The 27,674-nt window shown below is 48.7% G+C and overlaps 1 protein-coding gene across 2 annotated transcripts; it reads left to right on the top strand.

Moving 5' to 3' along the window:
• The first annotated feature begins 123 nt into the window (after positions 1–123).
• On the top strand, positions 124–22,406 carry DHCR7 (7-dehydrocholesterol reductase). Of its 2 annotated transcripts, none has more exons than XM_080913151.1 (8): positions 124–210; positions 11,433–11,524; positions 12,615–12,837; positions 14,998–15,088; positions 15,695–15,908; positions 17,468–17,672; positions 19,548–19,679; positions 21,111–22,406. In XM_080913151.1, the coding sequence occupies exons 2-8, from the start codon at positions 11,439–11,441 to the stop codon at positions 21,573–21,575; spliced, it is 1,416 nt and encodes a 471-aa protein (XP_080769277.1). In that variant the 5' UTR covers positions 124–210; positions 11,433–11,438; the 3' UTR covers positions 21,576–22,406. The 2 variants fall into 2 exon arrangements, with proteins under 2 accessions (XP_080769277.1, XP_080769276.1); XM_080913150.1 differs by lacking the exon at positions 124–210 and adding an exon at positions 5,091–5,166.
• Positions 22,407–27,674: the final 5,268 nt, after the last annotated feature.

Below are 27,674 nucleotides of genomic sequence, written 5' to 3'. Positions count from 1 at the left end.
CCCCCTACACACAACTGCGCCGGCGCAATGCCTGTCTAACCCGGAAGCCCTGTCCTTTCGCCCTCCACAGCCACACCCCTTCTCACTTTCGCACAGCGCGCCCTTCCGGGAGATCCCGCCCCCCTGCGCAGAACGCCTGAACAAAGCACCCTTTAAAGTAGGGTCCCAAGGAGCGCCTGCGCAGGTTGTCTCGTCCCGCTATTGCCTAAGGTCAGAGCGCAGAGCCACGCCCACACTAGTCCTCTTCCCTCCCCCACCTCCCGCCGCGATCATTTCCTTTGCCCTTGCTACGTCCTGAAAGGCTTGTTCTCTGCCACCAAAGGTGGTGCCAGGTTCGCTTTCTGTCGCTGTGATAAACATGTGGCCAAAAGCATCTGGGGAGGAAAGGGCTCACTTCACCTTATCAAAGAGGATCTCTGCTCACCGGCTTGCTTTAAGGCTTGCTCAGCCTGCTTTTTTTACAGCACTCTGAACCACTAGCCAGGGCCAAGCTCTTCCACGTCAATCATCAGTTATGAAAATGCTCCACAGACATGCACAGGCCAGTCTGAAGGAAGCGATTCTTCAGTTAAAGTTTCCACTTCCCAGGTGTGTTCAGTTAGTTTGTGTCAAGTTGACAAAGCTCTTGTGTCTGCACACCGTGTGCGTGTGTGCTGCTTCTTTGGCTTACAGCACTCTGGATTCCTTGTGTATCAACCGGAGCCCTTTCTGGTTCCTGTCCCTCCTGTGTTGGGTAACCCCAATCACGGTATACACAAACTTCTCTAGGTCTGGTCCCTCCTCAGTCATTTTTCCTCAGACCCAGAGGAAAAGCCCATCCAGACCCTTCAGGCTGTGCCAGGAAAGAAATTCTTAGAATGAACCTTGATAGATGGGCTACAGCTTCTGCTAGACACCTGTCAGAGGAAGGGCCGGGCCGGTGTGTGACACAGCTCTGAGGGCAAGGTTTCCCCAGTGTAAGTGTTGCAGCTCTGAGGGAGTTTCCCTGGCACTAGGAAGCTAAGGAATAAAATACCACAAATCACACTGCATCGGGAACCTCACACAAGAGCTCTATTAGGAAAGACACAAGAGGGTGGCTGCCTCTGCTCAACCTAAAGGCAGCAGAAAACTGAGTGGGAGGCAGGCTTTATGGGGGTTTTTCAGGGTGGAGATTTCCAAGGTGGGAGGTTGGTGGGATTTCAAGTCTTAAGCTTGGGGAAAGCCCAACAATTGGTGGGACTTCAAGCTCATGGATTGGTGGGTGTTTGAGTTTAGGTACTAGGGATTTCAAAACCCAGAAGTGAACTTGGACTTTTTACTGTGACTGCACACACTAACATTTGGCAGCATAGAAGCAACTCTCAGGGGCCTGGGAAACACTCTTAAGGAATATCTGTCTCTGTGGGAGGACAGTCCCCCACTTTAAAAACCACCAAGCAACTAATTTTACTAGCCTGGACTCAGGCAAACTGAACCTGTAGGAGAAAAGATCAGAGCCCTCTTCAGGGTTCGAAAACCTACGAAACTCCACCAATCCCTGAGCAAAAAAAAAAGAAAACAAAACAAAAAAAAAAAAAAAAAAAAAAACCCACCATCAAACCACCATCAATACCTGACACAAAATCCTATCAGTCGCTGAGCACAGAATGCCACCAATCCCCAGGGCTTGGCTGGAAGTCTCTACCCTGGAAAACTCCTCCCCTAAGAAACCTTATATAGGCCTGTCTCCTGCACAGTTCCCTGCTACCTTTTGCCCCAGCAGAGGCATCGAATCACTAGTATCTTTCCAAAAGAATCTTGTGTGAAATTGTGCGGTGTGACTTTGTGGTATTCCTTGACTCTCCACTGCCAGGATGCCTTTTCTCCTCAGAGCTGGAACGCCTCCACAGGGGAAGTGTTCAGAGCTGTAATGTCCCCACTGGGGAAATTCTCCTCCTCAGAGCAGCAGCAACACTTCCTTTGAGGAAGGGTTCCAAGCTGCAACACTTACAAGGCTTTTGTTCTTCTCACTTCTCTACCCCCCCCCCCCCATTTCCCCAGCCCCGTGATCCCTCTGCTGGACTTGCTTGGAGAGGACTTTAAATGTGGCTGATCCTGGAGGTCCGGCTGCTTAGTTGTATCCACTAGCTCTGCCACAGAGATATGAGGACAGGGACTGCTCCATGACATTTTAGAGACTTCAAGGCAGTTTGTTTGTTTGTTTGTTTGTTTTTATCAAAACTACCAGGCTCTTGGACTAGGAAGTTAGTTCAGTTGGTTGAGTGCTTGTCTTGCAGGCAGGGAGACATGAGTTTGATCCCTAGAAGAAGTTTAAAAAAAAAAAAAAAAAAGCTGGCCTGCTGACAACTGCTCATAATCTTAGCAGTGGGGAGGCAGAGACCACAGATCCCTGGGTTCTTCTAGCCTGCCAGCCTAACCTACTTGGCACAAGGTCCATGCTGGTAAGAGCTCATCATAAAACAAAGCAAAACTCCACAGGTGCTGGGGAATGAAGTCCATGGTTGCATTCCAGCCTACACACACAGGTATACACATGCATACCACCTCTTGACTGGCCTATCTGGGCGACCAATGGGTGACCTTTTGCTATTAGGAGCCTGAAAACCCCAACCTCAGCTCAAGCAAACAGCCATTCTGAACACAGGCCTTTATAAAATCGTGCTTTATTAATGCATAAACAGACCACAAGCCACTTCACCTCTGCCCATTCCCCATGGCTCTCATTGCCCTGTGCCCTACTCGAGAAAGATCTCTAAATCCTACACTCCAGGGGTAGATCGAGGATTCGGCTGCCCATCTCCACCCTCAGCTACCTTGCAAAACGCCTTTCAGTGATTGGTACATTGTGTGGCAGACGATGAGAACCTAGTTTGGTGCTGCTCTCAAAGAAGGCTAAAACGTATTACTCAAAAAGAAATAGGCATCTGGCCAACTGATGCACTTCAGCTTCAATAAGAGACCCTGTCTCAAAGGACAGGATGGAGAGAGAGGAGGACACCTCTGGTCTCTACACATAAGCACATACAGGCATCAAGTCACACACACCCCACATCCACCCCCTCATGCCTACAAACCCCCCCCCCACATACCTCCCTCCCACACATGACTTGAAAGGATTACACTGCTCATATATGGGTTAGTAACAGAAACAAACAAACAAACAAACAACCACTTGTCCTTCCCGATAAAAGCAAGTTAATGGTTTGGATTAGCAAGATGGGAAGCAGGTAATGGGCTTGCAATGTCAACCTGGCTACCTGGGTTCAAGTCCCAGAACTTACATAAAGATAGGGAGAGAAACCAACTACAAAAAGTTGTTCCCTGACAACCACACGTGGCTCACAGCGTGTGCACATGTCCACCCATCCACCCCCACCCCATACCCCACACACAATGAACACATACTCTATAGCAATGATTCTCAACCTGTGGGCTGCAACCTCTCTGAGGATGCACTTCAGATATTTTACACATCATACATTCACATTACCATTCATAATAGTAGCAAAATTACAGTTATTAAGTAGCAATCAGATCATTTTATGGTTGGGGTCACTACAATATGAGGAACTGCATTGAAGGGTCACAGCATGAAGAAGGTTGAGAACCACAGCACTATAATAATAGTTTTTACCTGGTTTATCAGACAGAGTTTCTCTGTGTAACTTTGTCTCTACTATAACTTGCTCTGTAGATCAGGCTGGCCTGGAACTCACAGAGGTCTGCCTGTCTTTGCCTCCTGAGTGCTGGGATTGAAGATGTGTGCCACCACTGCCTAGCAGAAATTTTAAAAACATTTTTCAAAAATTAAAGAGCTGAATTTTTGATAAAAGACTTTCAGCTAATAAGTAATAGTTTAATAAGTTTGGAGGAATGCTGAAATCAGGTCAATTGTTCCTACCAAGAAGTAGGCGATGCCCTAAGTGTCATTAATGAATGCTAAAGTCACAAGGGTCAAAGGTTGTTTGGAAACATTGTATTTACCAGTCTTAATAACACCCTGCCTATTTATTTATTGATCAAGAGAAAGATGGGAGCAGAAGAGATGACTCAGGAATTAAGAGCACTGACTTATCTTGAAGATCTAGGTTTGATTCCTAGCAGCCACGTGCCAACTCATAACTCCAGTTCCAGGGAGTAACTATGTATGTATGTATGTATGTATGTATGTATGTATGTATGTATATATGCATGCATACATACATGTCAAGAACGCTGGATGCCTTGGAAATGGAAATACTGATGGCTGAGCAATCATGTGGGTGCTGGGGCTTGAACCCTGGTCACCTGAGGAGCAGCCAGTACTCTTTTAACTGCTGAGCCATCTCTCCAGTCCCGACTGTATATTCTGCATAACCTATTATTCTATTCAAATGTGTACCCTGACTGCATCCCGGGATTTGGGGGGGGGGAGGGAAAGGGCAATAAAGAACATTGTTGGGCAGCCGAGGCAGCAGCACATGAACAGTAGCTAACAGTGCTGAAGTCACTTCCATTACCAGTTTGTTTCATTGTGGCTGCAGAGGAGACTCCCCAGGAGAGGGCAACTGTAACTAACGAATGTCAGGTGGCAGGGAAGAAAGCGATGAAAAGAGAGTGAAACTATCTTCAGCTGGAAAGAATGCCCCTGGGCTTCCCCTAAATATCCTTAGGGGCACGGAGGTGTGACTGAGTCCTGCCCACCAGGGGATCCGTTTGGCTGTCCGGCTAGAGCCTCGGCTACATTCACAATCTGCTAACTGCTTCTTCCTTGCGGGATTGGTCTGGTCTTGTCTTGCGGTCTCGGCAGTATCTGCTGTTCCGTGCACGAGATGTTCTCCTTCAGGTAGGAACTCTGCAACAGGGTAAACTGAGGTACGGGAGGGACAGGCTGGGAGCCTGCGCAGCTGAATCCACGTTAGCATCCTTCCTCCCACCAAGCTGAATCGGACCCGAGACCCCAGGGGCGTGGGCGGGGCGGGGCCGGCCCTGCTGTCAATCTCAAGCCTGTCGCTGCCGACTGGCGGGCCCGGTGGGCTCTGAGTCAGCTCACTGCCTTCACCAATCACAGGGCGCGGTTCTCGAACTCCACTTCTGATTGGTAGTCTGTGACCTCACGTCACCTGGGAGGCGGAGCTTTAGGCATACTCTTTAGGCTTGGCGCTGCTGAAGAGCGTGGATTTACCGTCTGGACCCCGCACGAAGGTAAGGATTTGTGTGCACGGACCAGGCCATAGTGCAGAAGGACGGTGCACACAGGCGTGGGAGAGGGAAGTGTGGAGAGTGCAGAAGCGTGGGCGGTACATACAAAAGAAGAGAGTGAGTATTCAGGAAGGAGGCAGTTTGTGAGATTGGGCGGAGGTGGGGGGGGGATGTGTATGTAGATGAGGGTATGAGCGTTAGCTCCGGTTTTGGGTAGGTTGGCAAACTGATGTGCCGATTTAGAGGCCTGTGCACAGGAAAGGGAGCTGTGTGCTCTGGTTTGGGGAGATGTATGCTGAGGGAGGGGACCTGAATGCCGGGTTGGAAGGGAGATGCTTTGCCCAGATGGTCAGGTGCACCTGTGATCAGGTACGGAGGTGGACTTTACTTTGCTTAGCTTAGCTGGGGCCTGTGGGCAGGAGAGGCAGCCATCTGCTGTGGGATAAGGGTCCAGTTCCCTGGGGGACCTTCGAATGCTCAGATATAGAGGGACAAGTATAGACTCACCCCTTGGCCCACCCTCCTATCCCAGGGCATATACAGCCTGGAGAATCTCTTCACTGGATTTGAATGATTCTATGTAGTCTCAGGAGATAGATGGATTACCCACCAGCATGAGGATCGTGGGAAGCTCTAGGCATACTTGGCCTCCCCAGTTTGTGCAGAGTCCTCTATGTCCCTAAAAATCAGGATGGTTTTCAGAGGAAAAATTCAAACGACAGAACATCTTTAATTTTTGAGCTACTTCAAATACTCAGTTTGAATTTTTGAAATTGCTCTTTAAAACAAAACAAAACAAACAAACAAACAAACAAACCCAAAGTAGTTGATGGGCGTAGAGGGTCTGCATGCTGCATGCCAGAAAGAGGTGCACCTTGCAGTGTATGGTAAAGCCCTACTGCCCAAGAATTTGGTAAAACAAAACCAGACAAAACAAAAACCAAAACAACATAAACAGAAAGAAGGGACAATACATGTGAGAATTTGTAGAACAATCTGGAAGGATAATGAGGCCTGGGATGGAAAACTTTTTTTTTTTTTTTTGTTTCATATCTGACGTATATTTTGGAACTTCTGAAAAGCAGAGATCTTGTAGCTTTGATTAAAACCAGAGATCCATCTAAATCTCAGTTCATTTCATCCTTCACTGGGGTTCATTTCTGGGGGCTTCAGGAGTTGCTGTTCGTCCACAGGGACCCCAAGCTTTCAAGACAGGTCAGACCAAAGTTCTGTGTTCAGAGCATCCAAGGATCTCCTGTGCAGAGCTCACCAGCCTTTTGTAATTCCAGAAGCCAGCCTCTCTGACCTGTGGGGCCCACTGAGCTCCCACATGCCACTTAATTACAGAAGCTCCTCTGCTGGAAAAAGCAAGGAACCCCCAACATGCCACAGTTTGTAACGCTTCCGGAGATGTGGAACCTCTAGTCTTCCAGGTGCTTCCGTAATACAGGGGGAAGGGCTTATCCCTGCTGACATCAGCAGAGCCTCCTCTTTCCAGCACTGGGTGCCAGAGCATCTGATTTCTCTTGTGATTGTCAATGGGTGTGACAAAAGTTGACATGTCTATACAGAACACTGCAGGAGGTTCTTGCGTCTGCCTGTTGCCACAGCCCCAAGTATTTCCCAGGATAAATTCCCATTGGTACATGTAGGTGGATGTGCACCCATTTCCAGGATTTTCAACCTGCTTCTGGAATATTCCAGCGACATAGATGCTTATCTATGTGGAAGATTCTTGGAATCTGATATGCCAAGTTAGTTCTGTTATTACTGCACAGCCTCCCAGTATGCCAAAGAAGAGCACCAGGCCCAGCTTTGTCTCTTAGGCCTTTCAAGCAGTCACCAGGTTGCTCTGCCTTCTTTCTCAGTATCTCATCTGTGAGCATGTCTCATCTGTGAACATTATTTATTCTTCTCGTGGGCTGGCCACCTGACTGAGCTGTGGCCACTAGGGTTTGGTGATGTCTCATACCTATTCCAAGGAGAGATCTGGAAGGCTTGCCTTTCTCCAGCACTGCCTGTGTTGTTTCTCACTGCCTCAAGGCCACTCATAAGCTAGGCTAAGGCAGCTCACATGGGTCTGTGGGAGGAGAGTCTACTCCCATGACACATACCCACCAAACTTCTTACCTATAGAAACTATGAGAAATACCAAAAAGGCTTGTTTAGGTTTGCCATGTTCTGGCTTTGTGCTTCCTGCTGATTTAGTAGCTGTCTCCTGACCTCCATACATACTCCCTTCCATAGGATGGGTAAATAAAAATAAATAAATAAATAACAAAAGCTGAAACATACATATAACCCAGTATATAGGAGATGAAACCAGAAGTGTTAGAAATTAAAGGTTGTCTTGACTACACAGCAAATTCAAGACCACATGCTCATGTAGAGGGAAGGGCTTGTCATCATCCTCTGTGCTGGGTGTCACCCCTCAAGGCCACAGTTGACCTGCTTTTAGAACCAACCATCCTGGCTGCAGCAGCTTCCATTATAGGGTATTTGCTTCTCAGGCCTTGGTGCCCCACACAACCACTCTCCCTGAATCTACAGCCATTAGGTTCATGGTGGAGCACTTTTTGTTTTCTGTGAATTGTCACTGAAATCATCCCACCTCCTTAGGGCATTTTTCCAGTTGCTGTGTGGCCATGCTGCCAATGGTGGCATAATATGTCCCTTGACCTGTCTCTTGCCTTTGGCTTTGTCTGGTCAACTGAACAAGCCTTCAGCTTTCTTGACCTGAGTCATGTTATTTCCTCTTCCTTTTCTTTACCTTCCTTTTCTTAAAACAGGTTCTCACTTTTTTTTTTCTCTCTGCTGACCTGGAACTCACTGTGTAGACCAGTTGGGCCTCAAACTCACAAAGATCTGTCTGTCTCTGCCTCTCAGGTATTAATGATGAGGGTACCACCATGCCTGGTCCATTGGTTTCATTTAGCATATGGGGCACCAGTGAACCTTTGTCATCTGTCCTTTATAAAAATGACCACCACAGATCTTTGGGGACATAGATTTATGTGCCATGGGGCACTCAATAGGTCTCCGATTCTCTTGCATTCAAATGGAAACTGGTTCCTAATCTAGGTCATTCTCTGATCTACACTGTTTTTGGCATCTCAGTGGCTTCTAGCATGGAAATGTGCCAGCTCCAGGGTGAGTGACAGATAGCACCAGGAGTGCCAGAATGTTTTTTTATGTGCTGGTGCAGCTGTCAGCATCCCAGGAAAATCTGTTGCTATCTGTCAGGCCTGCTCTGAGCCTCTGGAAACTTTCATTTACTTACCCCAGGATAGCCCTTCAGGCTCTTGCTGACATGGCTCAGTCACCCCTAGATGGACTCTGTTGAATGTGTACCCCAATCTCCGAGTCTGTCCCTTAATTGATGTCAGTAATGACCTTGACACATACAATGGGGATCCTTATCTGCCGTTCACCTTGACATTTCAGCTTCCTGGGTGACTTTGGTGTTTTTGTGGCCACTGTGGCAGGGTGTTACTCAGCATATGGAGAAGGACTGATCAGACCTTGGGGGACTTCTGAACATTTTGAGAAGTCATTTTGGACATTTTGAGAGCCACTTTGGAGAAAGACAGCGTCATTCTATTGTGAAACCTGTGACCCAGAGGTCAAAGTGTGTTGCTCATAGCAATGGGCAATGGAAGTGAGGCACCATTTTAAAAACTGAAGAATAGGTTGGAGAGATAGCTGGTGGCAAAAAACCCTGGCTGCTCTCCCAGAGGGCCTGCGTTTACCCAGCACCTATATGGTGGCTCACAACTATCTGTAACTCTTCAGTTCCAGAGGATCGGACATTTTCTTCTGCCGGCCCCCCTCCACCCCCCCCCCCCCCCGTGAGTGGTGCACAGACATACATGTAGACAAAACCCCATGCACATAAGATAAAACAAAAAATTTCAATAAAAGAACCCCCACAAGAAGGAAACAGTGTACCAGTTAGTCACATGTCAGCTGTTGAGTGAGGCCCTGGAGTGAAGGTGGATCCCCTCTGCCCTGCCCCCACACATTTATATCTTTCCATAGAATCTGGTGCCTGTGATGGAGATATGACCAGTTACAGGACCTCCACATACATTTAAAATAGTTACTTTTGTATTTTTTCAGAGTCACATGTAGACCAAGCTGGCCTTGAACTTTCAGTGTAGTTTTGAATGGTCTTGAACTCCTGACCTCCTGCCTTCAGGATCTGGGATTACAGTACTACCACACCTTGGTACACACTAGGCTCTGCCAACTCTACCAACTAAGCCCTACTTCTTTGATTTTAATCACATTTTCTTTATTGTTTTTAGAGGGGGAGTTATGCCCTAGAGCATAGAGATCTGAAGACAACCCAAAAGAGTTGCTTCTCTTCCTCCACCACATGGGAACTCAGGTTGTCTGCCTCAGCAACAGGCATCTTTCCCTACTGAGCCATCTTGCCAGTCTTGGTCTTTTTACTGTTTTACTGTAGATGATGCATGTTATTTCTAGGTGTGGTGGGTCACACTTGTCATCTCAGTCATTGGGAGGGTGACACAGAAAGATTTCTGTGAGTTCCAGGCCAGTCTAGACTGTAGAGTAAGTCCCTGACTCAAAGGAAAAAAAAAAAAAAGTTAAGAAAGTGGCATGTGCCCTGGACAGCGTTCTTTAGTACCTCCGGTGTTTATGTCTGAGAGTCTTTCCACATGGCCTTGCATCATTTTCTAGCATGGTTGACTATCAGAAAGTAATGTTGGTGCCAAGCTTTATATCTTTGGGGTTTATCTGTGAGTCAGGGCTAGGAGAATGCCAGTCACCTCTGTTGAGACTCCTGGAAGGCACGTGGGCACGTGGCTCTGGGTTTACTGTGATTAGTGTAGGCACTAGAGATCGGGGAGATAAATGAACCTTCAGTAGTTGTGTGGGACTGTAAATGGGGCCATACACCAAGTACACTGTACGCTGATGGGCAAGAAGCAGTGTGATTGTTTCCAGCAGTGTGGGGTTCAGGAGTTAGGATGGGGCTGTCAAAAGCAGGTTGATGTATCTATCCAAGCAGCACAGGCTCTGAGGCTAGGATTGCTGGAGAACAAAGACCTTCAAGGCAGATCTCTCCCATGTTCCCTTTCCATCCTTTGTGTATCTGTGTGTACGTGTGCGGTATATATGCTTATGTGGGTGGGCGAACGTGTGCAGTGGCGTGTATGAATGGAGGCTGGAAGAAAACCTTTGAGAGTTCCTTTTCCTCTGCCACGCAGTCCTGAGGGTCAGACTCGGGCCATCAGATTCTGTGGCAGGCATCCTAAACTGCTGAACCATTCTGCCAGCTGGGCTCTGAAGCCATTTCACTGATCGTGTGTGGGTGCGTGTGTGTATGCATGTATGAACATTGGGTGTCCTCCTTACTTGCTCTCTACCTTAGCTCTTGAGACAGCATCGATTGCTAAACTCTCGGCTGGCTGATTTGGCTAGACTGCCTGCCAGAGAACCTCTGGGCTGCTCTTTCCTTTCTAGCACTGGGATTACAAGGGCTGTGCTGCTGAGCCTGGCTGGTTTTTAAATATGGGCTCATGCTTGCATAGTAAATACTTAGCTGAGCCTTCTCCACTCGCCCTCTGAGGGCTTTTAAGATACCGTTTTAAACCCCCAACATTTAAAATTTTTACAAGCTAGAGGAGGGGGAGGGGAATTACTGGGCTGGGGAGGCACCTGGAGACCTTATCTATGACATGTGTCCCCCTCTCCCCAAGGCCCTGGTGGGGGGGGGGATGAGTAGGATGCTGCCTTCTACTGGAGGGAGATGGACAGTGCATGTGAGTGCACAAACAGAACACGCCTGTGCAGTGAGCAGTTATTCCAAGTTAAAGGAACAGGTTACCCTAGAGGGAAGCCACGGCCATTCACTGGTCACCGTCTACTGAGAAGGGGACCCATTACAGAGACATCTGTAAACATGCTCTGAACAGAGGAAGTGGTGCTTCCTACCTGGAAAGCTGAAAGCCATATTGGAAGATGGTGAAGATCCTGGGCTCGGGAGAATCAGGGATGTGGCAAGCAGAGCTAGTGCCTGCATTTGCCATGACTGGGAAAGGTATTAATAAGTGAGGTGGGGGATTAGGTGGGAAGAAGAGCAGGCTCAGCAAGTACCTAAGGACCCTCTTTTCTTCTCCCAGAACCTGGTGTGGGTGATCAGGTACTGAGAAAACTACAAAGGTTGCCTGCTCTAGTCAGCACTTGAGTCCTGGTGGGGTCTAGCTTTCTAGGAGAATCTAAGTCTCTTTTCCTTCCCTCAGGTCCTGATGGCTTCGAAATCCCAGCACAACACTCACAAAGCCAAGAGTCCCAATGGCAAGGCTGAATCTCAAGGACAATGGGGCCGTGCCTGGTAAGGAGCTTGCCTGTTTTACTAGCAAGAGGGTGAAGCCGACTCTCAAGGGTCGACCTCAGGAATGTTATGGACCTAGAAAAAAACGTATTATTTTATAAAGACAAATGAAAGGTAAGCCATTTCCCATTCCACAAAATACAGAATTGGAAAGAAGAGTCTAGAAACCATTTTGGGTAAGCTGTCCCTTGTCTGAAGTGCTTGGGGATGAAAATAATTTCATTTCTGACACGTGTGCATGCGAGGCACACACACACACACACACACACACACACACATTGAGATATGTGTGTGTCTATATCCTGATATATCTTAGGGAGAGGATTATAAGAACCCCACACTCATTACATGAAAGTAACCTATTTGCAGCATGCCTATGTGCCTATGTGCCTGTGTGCCTATGTTTTTAATGCAACATATTACCTGAAGGCAGGTGTGGGGATTTCCTCTGTCTTACCCTGCCAGGAATTTTTCAGATGGCCGAAGGGTCATCTTGAGTCCTGCCACTAACCCAGGAAAGCTGGGTTGGTATCATGATGCTCTTTCTGCCATTGAACAATTTTGCGTGTTAAGTGTCTTTAACACATGAAGAACTTTGTTAAGAAGTGTATTAAGAGGATGGGGCCTAGCCCTAAGGGTTGGGAAGAGACCCTCTGCATTCATCTCATGTACTGGTCTCTGGGCTTTTTTTTTTTTTTTTTTTTTTTTTTTTTTTGTGGTGGTCACAGATAGGACACCTTCTGGTGCTGCCACAGAAGCAGCAAGAGTGACCTGCCTTGGCTGGAGGGATTTCTGAGCTGAATCCTTTCCCACCAGGTTCTCACTGGTGTGAAGGAGAGAGGCCAAGAGTATTATCTTGGTGACCCCATGTGGCCCAAGGGAATTGGAGGGCATGAGACTCCGGAGGTTCTCCAGGGACAGAAGAGAGTCTCAGAGGGATGGAAGAGTGTCTTAGGCATCCCACCATGGGGTTTGATGGACAAAAGGGAATTTCAGAGTCTCCATGGGGCCCAAGGGATGGGACATTTTTCTCCCTTGTGGTGCTTGAGAACAAGAGCCTCCTGGTAACCACCCTCTGTCCTTCTCTCAGGGAAGTGGACTGGTTCTCCCTGGTCAGCGTCATTTTCCTGCTGCTCTTTGCACCGTTCATTGTATACTACTTCATCATGGCATGCGACCAGTACAGCTGCTCGCTGACTGCACCCATGTTGGACGTAGCGACAGGCCATGCTAGTCTGGCAGACATCTGGGCCAAGACACCGCCTGTGACAGCTAAAGCTGCCCAACTGTATGCCTTGTGGGTGAGCTTCCAGGTGAGTCCACTGCCTTGGGGCTGGGGTGCAGTGAATGGAGTAGGGATTCTACTGCCAGGGTCTTGTCTGGGAGGCAGACTTCTGACCCAGAATGATGCTCAGGTTGTCAGGATGCAACAGTTACCTAGAAGCAGATACACAGAGCTGGAAGCACCTGTGTGTCACACTGTATCCTTCGTGGTTTCCCTGGCACCTGGCTGTACCTCAGCAGTGTGCCCTACTGTGCAGTGAACAAGGCTGCCAGTGGGAGGGCATAGGGTGCCTGAAAGAGTCCCTTCACACAGCTGTAACCTTTCACAGTAGCTTTTGGGAGGTGTTGTCTTAGACTCTATTGCTTCCACGGGTTGCCAGATAGTCCTGGTGGTGAGTATCTTTGTCTGTGATGCAACCTCTCTGACATGATAACTAGGAGTCACTAGGCAGGAGCAGCCTTCATAGGTTGGATGTTGGACACAGATGTAACTCTACACCTAGGACAGGTTAGGGAACCACATGGGAATCAGGTCACCCCCTTTTTCCCCAGGCATAATCTTGCTTTAAGACTCATCTCTCCTAGGACCCAAGCTTTACTTTAGGGTCTCCCTCCTTTTCATTACTTCCATCCTCTGGGTGAGAAGGATAGCATGAAACACCCCAGCTGTCCAGTAGAGGACTGCATAAATAATACATGGTCTGTCCATAAATAGAATGCTTCTGGACTGTAGAAAGGATGGGCCTCTGATACAGACTACCCTTTGGGCCAGTGTTGGAAACAGCTGCCAAGTGGAAGATGCCAAGCGACTGTATGTATGTGAAATGTCTAGATCACATTCACATAATGGAAAGACTGGCAACTCCCAGGGACTTCGGGAGAAGATGAGAAACAGTTGACGGTGGGAGCAGAGTTCCCCTTTTTAAATAACAAAAAGTATTTGGGGGCAGGGTTTGAGACAGGGCTTCTCTGTGTAGCCCTGGGTGTCCTAGAACTTAATCTGTAGACCAAACAGGCCTTGAACTCAGAGATCTGCCTTCCTTTGGTTCCCAAGTGCTGAGATTAAAGCCATGCACTGCCACCACTTAAAAAGTAATTTTTTAAAGATATATTTATTTTATGCATGTGGATATTTTTTCTACACACATATATGTAGGCTGTGTGTTTACAGTGCCTAATGGAGGCCAAAAATAGGATCTCCTGGAACTGGAATTATAGATAGGTGTGAGCCTCTACGTGGGTGCTGGTACTGGGAATCTAACCCATGACCTCTGGATGACTAGCAGTTGCTTTTTAACAGCTTTCTCTCATTCACCCTAGGGTTCCCTTTGGTAGTGTTACCTTAGTTAGGGTTTTACTGCTGTGAACAGACACTATGACCAAGGCAAGTCTTATAAGGACAACATTTCATTGGGGCTGGCTTACAGGTTCAGAGGTTCAATCTATTATCAAGGCGGGAGCATGGCAGGATCCAGGTAGGCATGGTGCAGGAGGAGCTGAGAGTTCTATGTCTTTATGTGAAGGCTGTTAACAGAATACTGACTTCCAGGCAGCTAGGATGAGGGTCTTAAAGCCCATACCCACAGTGACACACCTACTCCAACAGGGCCACACCTTCTAATAGTGCCACTCCCTGGGCTGAGCATATATAAACCATCACAAGTGTCCTAGAATTAGATTGTGATGGTAGTTGCCTGGCCTTGTGAGCCTCTGAGCTGTAATGTTGAAGGGGTGAGTTTCATGGGATGTGGATCACAATCAATACTTTCATTAGTATTTTATGATTTTGCAAAGCAGGCTTTTTAGAAATTATTGATTTTTATTTTACATACATTGGTGTTTTGCCTGTACATGTATCTGTGTGAAGGTGTCAGGACTCCTGGAACTGGAGTTACAGACAGTGGTGAGCTGCCCTGTGGGTGCTGGGAACTGAACCTGAGTCCTCTGGAAGAGGAGCCAGGTCTCTTAACTGCTGAGCCATCTCTCCTGCGCCCATCTTAATGTTTTTAAATGGCTGTGAAAGGGGGTTGGATTCCCATGTGTCCTGGGAAGCCTGCCTAGCTCTCAGAGTGCTAAGCTCTAGAATAACAGTAGTCATGCTCGTGTCTGTCCAGTACAACCAGGCCAGGTCAAATCACACAGCTAGCCCCTGCAGGCTGCCAGTCTTTCTACCTAAAATTTTATTTCAGGTGCTGCTTTACTCCTGGCTTCCTGACTTCTGCCACAGATTTCTGCCAGGTTATGTGGGAGGTGTCCAAGAAGGTGCCATAACTCCAGCAGGTAAACTTTGCCTCTGAGTTGGTAGGTGATTTGCCCTGGCCAGTCTGTGTCTCTGGCTCCTGGAGTGGCTCTGCCACACTGTATCCCAGATAAGAACCAATTTAGTTTGTGCACTTTCCACCCGGCCTCAAGGTTCTGGAGGACATCCATGCTGTTGTAGACACAGCATCTTTCTCACTAGGGAATGTAGTCACGGCAGTGGGCAGACCCTGGCTTCACACTGTGAATAACATGGGTTGGAATCCCACCAGTGTCTCTGGTAGAGAGCTCGCAGAGAGTCACTGCAGTAAACACAATTGGAGCCTGGGAGAACATAGGGTTGGCTTTGTCTTACCTGCCGCGTGATTGACCTTGTTCACACCTCATAGTCCTATCCTCAAGTTAGGCTGGATAACAAGAGAGAGAAGCAACCCAGAGCAGCCACAGCCTCCCAGTGTGAAGGGTGCTGCTAGCCTTTAAGCCTGGGTATGCACCAGAAGATTCCCCTCTTTCTAAGAAGTCTACAGTAACAGAGGTCTACAGCAACAGAGGCCAAGGAGCAGATAGGTGTGAGGCGGGTACACAGCCAGGTGATCTAACGAGAGCACTCTGTCTGTCTCTCTGCAGGGGTTGTAAACAAGTATGAGGTGAACGGGCTGCAAGCTTGGCTCATCACCCACTTCCTCTGGTTTGTGAATGCTTACTTCCTATCCTGGTTCTCCCCCACCATCATCTTTGACAACTGGATCCCGTTACTATGGTGTGCCAACATCCTCGGCTATGCCGTATCCACGTTTGCAATGATCAAGGGCTACCTGTTCCCCACCAGCGCCGAAGACTGGTAAGTTCCTTAGTGTCTGGGCAAGCCTAGAATGGATGGTGGATGCTTTTACCCAAGGCCTGGCAAAGAAAGTTGAGAAGTGAGATCTGGGGTCAGCTTTTTGGATGCCTAGATTTTCTCACTTTAAGAAGAACTGCTAGCCAAGGCTGCCATAGGGGCAGTTAAACTGGAAGGACAACTTCTGGCTGAGGAGGAGGTAGATCATTGCTTCTTTTTTGGATTATTTCTTATGAAAGAGCCTTAGAAAGACTCTTGTTATCTCAGCAGCTTTACCGTAGCTGCTTCCTAGGAGAGCGCCTGCTTGCTCACAGCATTTTCATAGAAATCAGTCGATTCCATTCACTCAGCTACTCTTCCACCCACCCACCCATTCACCCACCCATCCACCCACCTACTTACTTACTTACTCACCCATCTGCCCACCCACTTATCTGTCCATCTACCATCCACACACCCATCTACTTTTTTTTTCTCACATCCATCTACTCATTCATCTCTCCACCCACACAGCCACTCACCGTCTACCTAATCATCTATTCCCTCTCCACATACACCTATCTCTCGGCCTATTTACTAACCCATCCACCTGTTCATCCATCCATCCACCCACAAACAAACAATTGGTCAGTTCTTCTGGAGTTCTTAACTTTGTCTGGGAATGCAGATGAAAGCAGAACATCTCTCCCTTAACGGTTGGCTTTGGGCAGTGAGCCTCAAATAAGAGGTTGGATGGCTTGTGTTACCCTGCTCTGCAGTTTACTTGCCCTGCTGCCTTTTATGGCTCCCAGAGCCGTTGCTGCTTTTATAGATGTAATGTTTGTCTCTTTCTACTTAGCCTGACTATGGGAACTAGGCATGAGAACCTGTTGTTCCAGCTAGCAATAATCCCTGTGCATGCACAGTAGACTATACCTAGGAAGGGTCTTCACCCTAGTTATTTCAGCTGATTCTTTCCCCTAGTCTCAGATGAAGGGTTTGCTGTGGGGCAGGTGACCAAGACTGTAAACTTGGTCAGTGAACTTGTGGAACAGGTAGAAACATGGGGCTTAGGTTGTGAGCACAGGACATTTGCCATGTAATCCAAGTGCCCCTGTGTTCTGTGTCTCTGCTGAGCATGAGCACAGTGTACTCTGAAGGACAATGAATGCAGATATGGGTCTGAGGGTAGGGCTGCCATGCTCTCCCCTGCATGGACACTGTAAGGTCTCAGCTGCTACCTCTTTGAATTGCCAGCACCTAAACATTGGTGTCTACAAGGCAGGATGAGCTACGTGTGGCAAGATATGCTTGTTGATAAACTGTGTCTTTGGAGAGCAGGGGATTTGGCTCATTGGTTAAGAACACTGGCTGCTCTTGCAGAGGACCTGGGTTCAGTACCTAACACTCAGGTAGCAGCTTGAAACTGTCTGTAACTCCAGATCCAGGGAATCCAATTCCTTCTTCTGACCTCTGAAGGTCCTGTACCCACATGGTGCACAGAAAAGCATGCAGATAAGACACTCAGACCAAAATAAATCTAAAGCAAAATTGTAATGTGTCTTCTGTCTTATGTTTTTCAGCAAATTCACAGGCAATTTCTTCTACAACTACATGATGGGAATTGAGTTCAACCCCCGAATCGGAAAGTGGTTTGACTTCAAGCTGTTCTTCAATGGACGCCCAGGGATTGTGGCCTGGACTCTTATCAACCTGTCCTTTGCTGCCAAGCAGCAGGAGCTTTATGGCCAAGTGACCAACTCTATGATTTTGGTCAATGTCTTGCAGGTAACTTGGTGTGCTTGCAGCCAGGGTGGGTGGGGCACCACACCTGTTGGACACTGGGAGAGTTCCCAGCATGTCATCCTGTTCAGAGCTGTCCCTTCCAGGTCACAGTGAGTACATGCTGAAAACACCATTATGCTAGCCCCCAAAGGGACACCATGCAGTCTGGTCTGGTTCAAGGACGACTCCCTTAGGTGCTGCCCTCAGATGGCATCTGAGAGTACATGGGCTTTTGTTTACCAGCTTTAGAATAGAAATGGCAGGCATGCTGTGGGCTCAAGGTATGACCTGTGTAGTCCTCATAGTGGGAGAGGTTGAAACCCTGAGGAAGGTCCTCTGTCCTGAACAGCGAGAACTAGGAAGCTTGTGGCCAGGCAGAACCAACATGGGGACCCTTTTGGAGATTTTCATCCTTTGGTTAAAGGCAGTTATCACTCAGGCTGCAGCAGGATTGTTAGACTGCTGGCTGGGGGCTACATATTGAGTTTGAGAGTAGCCTGGACTGCAGGGTGAGAACCTATTTTAAGAACAGCAGTAGACTAGGGAGGGGGTTCTAGGCTAAAGGGCTTGCTCTGAGAGCATGAAGGCCAGAGTTCAGGTCCCCAGAACCTGTGTAACTCCAGCCTCAAAAGGCAGAAGCAGGGGATCCCTGGAGCAGGCTGACCAGCGAGACTAAACATATCAGCAAGCTCTGGGTTTGACAGAGAGACCTTCCCTTGATGAATAAAGTAGGAGACTTCCAAACTGTGGCCTCTACATGCACAGATATTTGTTTACACACCCACATATATGTGTCCACATATATGTGTCCGCATATATGCTACACACACATATCTGTAAAAGAAAAGAAAGGGGAAAGAAAAGAAAAAAAACAATGTGGGAAAAAAATGCCCAGTGGTGCTGGGGTGTGGCCAGGGTCTGGTGTGTCCAGCAGGGCTGCAGGGTGCCAGGGGAGAGTGACTGCAGATGGGGAAGCCACAGGCACAGCTCTGAGGCCACACATAGACTGACCGTGTGCTGGGTGGAGCCAGACTGCAGACAGAGGACTGGATGGAATAAGTTCCTGCCTTTCACCAGCTCTGGTCCTGCAGACCTATGGACTTGAGGAGTGGGTGAATATGGCCTTTGGGAGGGATCTTCTCTGTGGTCCTCCATAAAGCTCCTTCTGTGCTGGGGCATAGATATGAATAGAGAGCACTGGGGTCTGGGCTCCTTAGGCCAGCTTTCTGACACAGACAAGATTCAGGAAGCTGGGACTGTGTGTACATGCTATAGGCAAATCCCAGCATGCCTGTGTGATGTGCCACTTTCCCTTTATAAAGGACTGCCTCAGACAGGGGTGAGCATTGATACTTTTACAACTGTGACTAACACACTTTGCATCCTAGTGATGAGCATAGAGGCTGTCTGTGTGTCCTAGCTGTAGTCACAGCTTATGGCCCCAAGTAGGCTCCCTTGAGGTGGGAAGTGACAAACGAGGTCTTTGCTTGTGTCTGTCTCTGTGAATGGACCTCAGTGTCCTTGGACACATTGTGTGTGTCATGGTTCTGATGGGCAGCTGATAGGGGCCAACGCCTGAACATTCACCATAAGGATGTCTATGTTGGTGTCTACCGTGGTACTCAGCTCCAGTTCCCAGGGACAATCCCTGAGCTCCTCCATCCCGAGCCCCCTCTGCTCTGAGCGCCACATCTCATGTCACCTGTGGGAGCTATTGCTAGGAGCTCTTCCTGGTGATAACAGTGGCTCCTTCACCACACTAGTGTTCCCAGCCCCACAATATCTTAATCAAGTTACTTACCAATATCCCTACTGCCTGGTCCCCATTTCTCCCTTGCATGGGGCCGTGATGGTAACAGTGTTGTCTCTGTCTTGTAGGCCATCTATGTGTTAGACTTTTTCTGGAATGAAACCTGGTACCTGAAGACCATTGACATCTGCCATGACCACTTTGGGTGGTACCTGGGCTGGGGAGATTGCGTGTGGCTGCCCTACCTCTACACACTGCAGGTAAGGAGGATCAGCGGGAAGGGACATGGTGTTACCATCTTTGGGGGCATTGGCTGTGTGGTCTTCAGGTGCTCCAGACTGACCTTGAGCAGATACACATGTGAGCTTGCCAAGGTATTAGTCTTGGGGTTCACTGGGCCAGTATCCTTTCCCAAGAGGGGAAAGCTCCCTGTATCACAGATAGATTTGACCCAGTATGGGATTTGGTTCCCACTCCACCCATCCTACACTGAAAGTACCAAAAGTGGAAAGTGCATTTAACACACCTTGCCTACCAACTAGCTTGCCCTTATCTTTCCTAATTCACACATGGCCATGGCTGGGCAAAGTTATCCAACAGAAAGCTCAGAGGGTGGCTGAGAACTGTATTGAAATTGAACAGCAGATTGTGTGGAATGGTTTTCACACCATCTTAGGCTGATTCATATAGCTACCTGTAGTTGTTCTGGGAGGACCTGGGATGGTGCCAGTGTGTGTCCGTAATAATCCCTGTGGTCAGGGACCCATTCCCCCAAATAACTAAGGCAGGATGGAGCCATCAGCATGGCCAGCAGTGACTTGAGCTGGGCTATATGTCTTTATTCCCACTCACTTGGACGTGTTGGCACCGTTGTAGTAGTGGGCCTGCTCATCAGCCCCTGCTGCTGCCCGGAGTAGCTGGAAGGAGCTCAGAAGGCTGTTGGCCTCCCCAGGGGAGAGTCAGTAAGATGGGTCTCTATTGGCTGGTCAAGTAGCTAATGGGGACATGGCTTGTGGAAGTGGTCTGGCTACCTATGCAAGGGTGTTGGGAAAGCAGTTGTTCTCAGCAGAGAGGAGGGCGGAGAGTCAGGGATTGGACAGGTGTCAGCCCCAGACTCACACTGTAGGTCCTCACCAGCAATAAGCAGCTCACATGGTTGGATTTCTGTACCAACTGGGCAAAGGCTCATGGGCCACTTCACTGTATCTGTAGAGCTAGAGTGTGAACTGACAATAGAAACCATACTTTCACGGGTCGGTCTCTCTAGCAGGCCTTGTTTCGGCCTCAGGATACAGTGGCCTTTGTTTTAAGGAGTCCACAGGTTAAACCAAACATGCACTGGAAGTAATTTTTTTAAAACTTGCTGCTGGGCCTGGGTGGCAGACACATGTAATCCCAGTTCTTGGGAGGTTGAAGCAGGAGGGTCAAGAGTCTAGTCCCCCACAGCTGCATAGTTAAGTTCAACGTCAGCTTGGGCTGTATGAGACTATCTCAGAACAAAAAACAAAATTCCCAGAGTGCTGGGATTGCAGATGTGTGCCTTTATGCCCCTTATATCTTACTTAACAGAGAAGGAAGCTGCTGGGACAAATCTGGGGCAGGGTCTACACTTCTTAGCCCACACTGAGGCTTACCCTGCTCTGTGATGGGGCCACCCTTCATCTTTTTTCCCTCATCCTCTCTCCTCACAGGGCCTATACTTGGTGTACCACCCTGTGCAGCTCTCCACTCCCAACGCCTTGGGCATCCTGCTGCTTGGTCTGGCGGGTTACTATATCTTCCGAATGACCAACCATCAGAAAGACCTGTTCCGTAGGACAGATGGGCGCTGCCTCATCTGGGGCAAGAAGCCCAAGGCTATTGAGTGCTCCTACACGTCAGCCGATGGGCTGAAGCACCACAGCAAGCTGTTGGTTTCAGGCTTCTGGGGTGTGGCCCGCCACTTCAACTATACTGGTGACCTGATGGGCAGCCTCGCCTACTGCCTGGCTTGTGGCGGTGGCCACCTCCTCCCCTACTTCTACATCATCTATATGACTATCCTGCTCACCCACCGCTGCCTCCGTGATGAGCACCGCTGTGCCAACAAGTATGGCCGTGATTGGGAGCGCTACACAGCCGCTGTGCCCTACCGCCTGCTGCCAGGAATCTTCTGAGGGTCATCCTGGGAAGCATAAAGAGGCATCATTGAGTGTGTGGAGTTGGTGCACGGGGGGCCAGCGTCTAGCTTTCTCCTGCAGTTTGATCCTCAGTTTGCTCATCTGGAGAATGGAGGACCTAGTGCCCCACGGGGTCTGACTGGTGGCAGGGGGAGAGCTGAGTTCACACTGTTACCCCAGCAGAATAACTTTTTCTCTTTGCTCAGAATCCTGAGGGCAGAGGACCTTGGCCCTTTCACGTCTGTCTGTTGGAAGCCCACCGTCTATGCTGACTAGATAGCTTAGGCTTACCAGATGTCTCCCAGGATTGGGCCATCCTGGTAAACTGAAGACAATGTAGGATCTAAAAAGTTTGGCAATGTCACCTTCACTCCCACCTGCAGTGGTGAGCCGGGCCCTGTTTTTGTCTGTAGCATGTGCAGTGTTGATTGATCAGCAGAGGGTTCAGGAGCCATTGAAGGATTTTTGTTTAGGTTCTTTTTTCCAAACAGTGGACTGGAATATCCAGGCGGCTCTGCCCACTGCACAGTCCCTGGCTAACTTGATAAAGTTGTTCTGACAAATGAGATAGGGTTCCCAGGACTTCAGGAGTACCCACCTAGCAGCTCATCCACCTGCCCTCTTCCGAAGGTGCTTCTTGTTTACCCCTGAGACTTGGCTCAGAGGTGGACAGACTTGGTTGAGAGACAACCCAGAATGCCTCAGCCACACCTTCCCCAACAGGAGACCCAGCGTTGGGGGAGAAGCCCATTCTCATTAGGGACACTGCCCCCCCCCAAAAAACCAAAAAACTCAGGGTATTCTGTAACATTAGATAGGCTCATCTCAGCCTTGCAAGCAGTTAGTTCTTTGTATTAAATCTGTCTTGTTAAATGAGTCACATTGTGCTGTCTCCTGAATGGGCATGACCAGTACCAGGGATGGGGGTTGGTGTGGGAGTGAGGGCTGGGCTATGATGTAGGTTGGAACCCCAGGAAGTATTAGAGCCAATGCCTAGGGCACTATCAAAACTTCTGACCGAGCATTGGAGTGAACTGTACACAACCCTCTATAATTTCCCTGTCAACTGAGAACTCAGCTGTTGGGGTTGAGAAGTCCATTCCGTTTGCCAGTGATAGGAAGCCACACAGCTGGGCCTGGACTTTTCTTGTTTCTGGGGAAGTAGAGGTGATTGAAAGGTGAGCGGTGCCCACAGCCAGGGCACAACTGGTCTGCTTCCAGTTAGAGCTAGTTGAACATTGAACAGAGGGTTTCAGTCGGCACCCTTAGTCCTCCCTCGAACAAAGTCCTTTGAAAGAGGCTGGGTGTGGTGGAGGAGCCTTAGACACCAGGTTCCACTATCCACATGTGCCTCTGCCTCCTGAAAGATATATAGGCTTAAGTAGGTGACCCTCTCCTGACCTTAGCACCCTCATTCGTGTGTTATAAAAGTCAGCATTCTGGTCTTCCTGCTTTGCAGCAGGAAGACATTTAAATGCGTAGTAGGAGTTTCCCGTGTTAGTAGCATTTGCCAATTGGCTATGGTTGTAGTTTGTTTAGCCTGGGAGCCTCCTCAGGGTTTGGTTCATGGTGCGCTCATACCTGGTGCTCAGTGACTGCTGGGCTGCTGCTCCCTGCTCTCTGCCAGCTGTGGGCCTAACTGTTCTGCCACCAGCAAATGAAGCCTATTCTTCCCTCTCTGGGGTAAAGATGAGTAGGTTACAGAGTCCAGTACGATAGAGTATGTCAGTCTCTGCCAGCCACGCTCTGCAGTTCTCCGAGCAGCTTCAACCCAGGCTTTTTATGGCCCTTCCAAACTGGGGCCAGCTGAACTGTGGTCTGGGTAGAGCCACCCTGACAGACAGACTGGGATTGAGTGCTGGAAACGACACCTTCAGAGTAGCTGGAAGAGTCACTTGTCCTGTGTCCCTGGAGATAAAAACAGGATCTACCCTGTTGGTTCTAGCTAGTGACAGAGCCAAGACACTCTTAGAGCACAACTTCACAGTCAGTGTAACACACCCGTGACCCTGCGAGGGCCCCTGGTTATACGTACCCTCTATGACAACATGAGTGGTTGAGCCAAATGAGTCTAGGGGATGAGGGGGCTGAGACCAGGTTTAAAGGTGCACCATGTCTTCATTCCAGCCCCACTGCAAGGGACATGGGGCAGAGTACATGTAACACTCAAACACAGGGCCATTGTTCCCAGCTCTGTCCCACAGCATGGAAACCATCATTGTTAATACACTGTTTTCCCTTTTTTTAGTTTAGTTTTGTGCTTTTGTTCTGTTTTTAGGTAAAGTTTCCCATGTAGTCAGCATTGGCCGAGAATCTGTGGCCCGGAATCATATGCCCCCATGTTTGCCTGGCTTTTGGATTGAAACTATTTTTTAAAGTTGTTTTTTTTTAAATGTGTATGAGTGTTTTGCCAATCTATATGTAAGTGCGTCTATACTGGTGCCCAGAGACCAGAAGAGGAAAATGGATCTCCTGAAACTTGAGTTGCAGATGGTTGTGAGCTGCCATGTGGGTTTTGGGAACTGAACCCCAGCCTACTGAAAGAGGGGTCAGTGCTCTTAACTGCTGAGTTGTTTCTTCAGGCCCTGGTTTAAAATATTTTTTTAAAAAGAATTGCATTTGAGGGCTAGGGAGGTGGCTTAGTTGGTAATGTGCTTTCTATGCAAGCTTAAGGATCCAAGTCCTGATCCATAAAAAGCCAGATCCGATCCTAGCATCTGTAAGCTCAGAGTACTGTCAAAAGGGGAGCCAGCGGCATGTGAACCAGACAGCAGGAAATGCTGTGGCAAACAAGGTGGAAGGATAACCAGTGCCTGAGGTTCTCTATCACACACGCACGCGCGCGCGCACACACACACACACACACACACACACACACTTAGGGATGGCAATCGCTTGGTTCCCCCTCGGCCTCCTCCACAAACCATAGGAGTTAGTTAGCAGAGATATTTCTTGCTCCTTGTTTTGGTGTGAGTAATGCCTTCCCAGGCAAACTGGCGGGCAGCCAGGTGTGAGCCAGAGGTCACAGATGACACATTTAGGGACGGAGATAAGCTATGCACAATGCCCTCCAACTCCCTTGTTCTTGCCACAGTTCTATTTTGCAATCATGCTCCTTGGCTCCAGCACCTCTGGCTGAGAACTTTCCCAGGGGTTGGGGTAAGAAGCCAGGAGCCAGGAACTTGGAGTAACTGAGAGCCCCTGATCCCAGTAAAAGGTCACCAGGCTGCAGTTCCTGGAAGGAACTCTGGCCCTGTTGGCAAGTCTCTCCTCAGTGAGCCTTTCTAACTCTCCTTGCTCTGGGCTTTTCTGCCACAGCCTCCAAGATGGCATGTTGAGGCTACCCGCAGACATTCCTGTGAGAAGGACTCTCCACACAGAACACTAACCTGTGTAACCAATAGGCTGTAATAACACCAAGTGGAGCCCATCTTCCAGGTGTCCATGGAGGTCGAATTACTTTACCTTGTGATCTCTGGGCCCATGTGGTTTGTGGGGAGCCACCATCTTATCCTGAAGACCCTCGTCATGCTGGGCAGAGGCTTCCCGTCCATAGTCACCTCTGTGTACCAAACATGAGCTGCCTTAGAAGCAGGGTCCCTGTCCCTGTGGCAAAGGGGTACCTTTCATAGCCCCCACATGGCGGCTCAGGCTTGGGCCACCTATGCTGGTGCTTCTGGACTCCCACACTGCAGAGACAGTGTGATACATGGTAAGTTGGTGGGTTTGGCTTGCTACATTGGAAGGTGAATCAAAGGCACAGGGAAGTGAGAGATAAGCCATTCTTCTGGCAATGTCTTTATGACTCATGAGCCACAGTCTAGAAAGTTCTGTTGGAAAGCCTTTCATCTGGTCCCATCTGGTTTCCTGCCTTTGGTGTATTAGGGTTTTTATTGCTATGAAAAATATTGAGGACCACAACAACTCTTATAAAGGACAGTGTTTAATTGGAGGTCAGAGGTTTAGTGCATTGTCATCATGGTGGGAAGCCTGGCAGCATGAGTCTGGAGAAGTAACTGAGAGATCTACATCCTGATCCAATGGCAGCAGGAAGACAGTGGCTGTGGGCTTGACTTGAGCATGTGAAACCAAGTGCAAGACTTCCTCCAGCAAGGCCATACGTGTTCCAGTAAGGCCACACCCCTAAGTGCCACTCCCTGTGGGCCAATGGGGACCATTCTTATGCAAACCATCACACTTGGCTTCTGTGTATATCTACCCACAGTTAGATACTGTGTCTACTCTGGTCCTGGCTATGTGTCTCTTTCAACCATAACCTTGGACACAATCCAAGTTGCAGGTGTTGTCTCTTGGGACTTGTAGAGTCCCTGTCCTGACTCAACAAGATAATACTGAAGGTCCTCCAAGGAAGCCCGGTTAGTTTCAAGTCCCAATTCCCATTTCTTTTTTACTTTCTTTGTGAGACTTAATAGCCCAGGCTGGCCTCCAACTTGCTATATAGCTCCTACCTTCCAAGTACTGAAATGAGGGTCTGTATTGATGAAACCCAGGGCCTCAGCATGCTAGGCAAGCACTGAGCTATACTGCCTGGCCACTCCCTTCTGGAATGGTGTTTGTTTGTGGTTCCAGAGGAGGTACTGAAATGTTCTTCCACATCGTACCAGGGTCTTTCCCTGACATTGCTTTGGTCCTGCCTGGGCCCTAAGTTCCTTTTTTATCCCTGTATATAGATTATCCCTTTTGATTTCCCATCATGCCCTGGATCACCAGCCCAGGGCCCAAGGTTGAGGGCAGTGACTCTACAGGAGTCCAGGTCTCTTTGATTTTTGGATTCCTTATTGTTCCAGATGGAGGTCCTGGTTCTCCCTGAGGTCCCATAGAAGGACAGACATCTAGAGGGACATATAATTCCAACAAGAGTGAGCCTAGGGACAGGACAGTGAGGAACCAGTGTAAAACCCAGAAGCTTCTCTTACAAGATCATTTCAAGCAAGGGCTGATAGCCTGGGTGAGGCTCTGAAGTCACAGCTGCATCACAATGTCCAAATGTCCCAGTAGCAGGGAAAAACTGCAGTACCCAGAGGGGCCCACAACACCTTGCAGAGGGGGAGGGAGAGGAGGAGTACTGTGGCCTTCCTCAGAGACACCAGTAAGTTCCATTTTCCACCAACTTCATGATTTGGTTCAAGGGAGGGGGCCCTCTCCCTGATGGAGTACAGGTTGGGCTTTGAGAGTGCACTTCATTGTTTCTGGCTCTCAGGTTCAGCCTGGGTGGTCCTGCTGCTTGACTTAAGTCTCTTGGATTCTTTTTTTTTTTAATGAGAAAAGGGACATGTTCAAGCAAGGTCTACTGATCCTGAATAAACACACTTGGGATGGGCCACAGATGCCCAGACTGTCACCAGGGAGCACGCAAACATTGAGGAGAGACTACAGCCTCCCACCCTGTTGTTTCCAGAACCCTGAGCCAGGTGAGATTGGTGAGCTTCTGGTTTCTTGTGAGTAACAGCCATTGGTTTTGTGCTGTCTGCTTGCCTCACCCTGTTGTGAGGAAAGATTTCTGTCTAGGTGAAGAGAGAGCCAGGACTTGTTTCTTCTCTCTGCCCTGGTTTATTATCTGAAAGCAAAAAGCTCCATGACTCCCATGAGCAGCTTGTGACATATGCAAAAATCTTCCTGACTAGAAACAGGAGTTACACAGTTTTGGGTGGTTTGATTGTTGTTGTTGTTGGTGGTGGTGGTGCGTGTGTGTATTTTGGATGCTTCTCTCTATGTAGTCCTGAATAACCTGGAACTCACTGTGTAGCACAGGCTGTGCTTCAATTCAGAGAGATCCTCCTGCCTCTGCCTACTCAGAGCTGCTATTAAAGGCATGAGTCTCTATGCTGAGCCACAAACATTTGTTTTAAATGAATGACCAGAAACCAAATCAAGCTTCCTTCAAGGCTGACAGTCTTGGATTTTCACTGGTTTGTCCTGCCAGCAGAGGGGCAACTTCTGGAAGGGCCAGATTGTTCAATCTACCAGCTCCACCAGTAGGGGCATAGGAAAATCTCTGCTCTGGACCTTGGATGCTCTCTGGGAACATTCTTGCTTTTGGGTTAGTGGATGTTTTCTGCTAAGTTAATATGTTCC

This window comes from Micromys minutus, assembly GCF_963924665.1.
Source record: "Micromys minutus genome assembly, chromosome: 2".
Taxonomy (NCBI): Eukaryota; Metazoa; Chordata; class Mammalia; order Rodentia; family Muridae; genus Micromys; species Micromys minutus.
The sequence above is the reverse complement of the archived record's forward strand: the minus strand, read 5'-3'. Positions and strand labels throughout refer to the sequence as shown.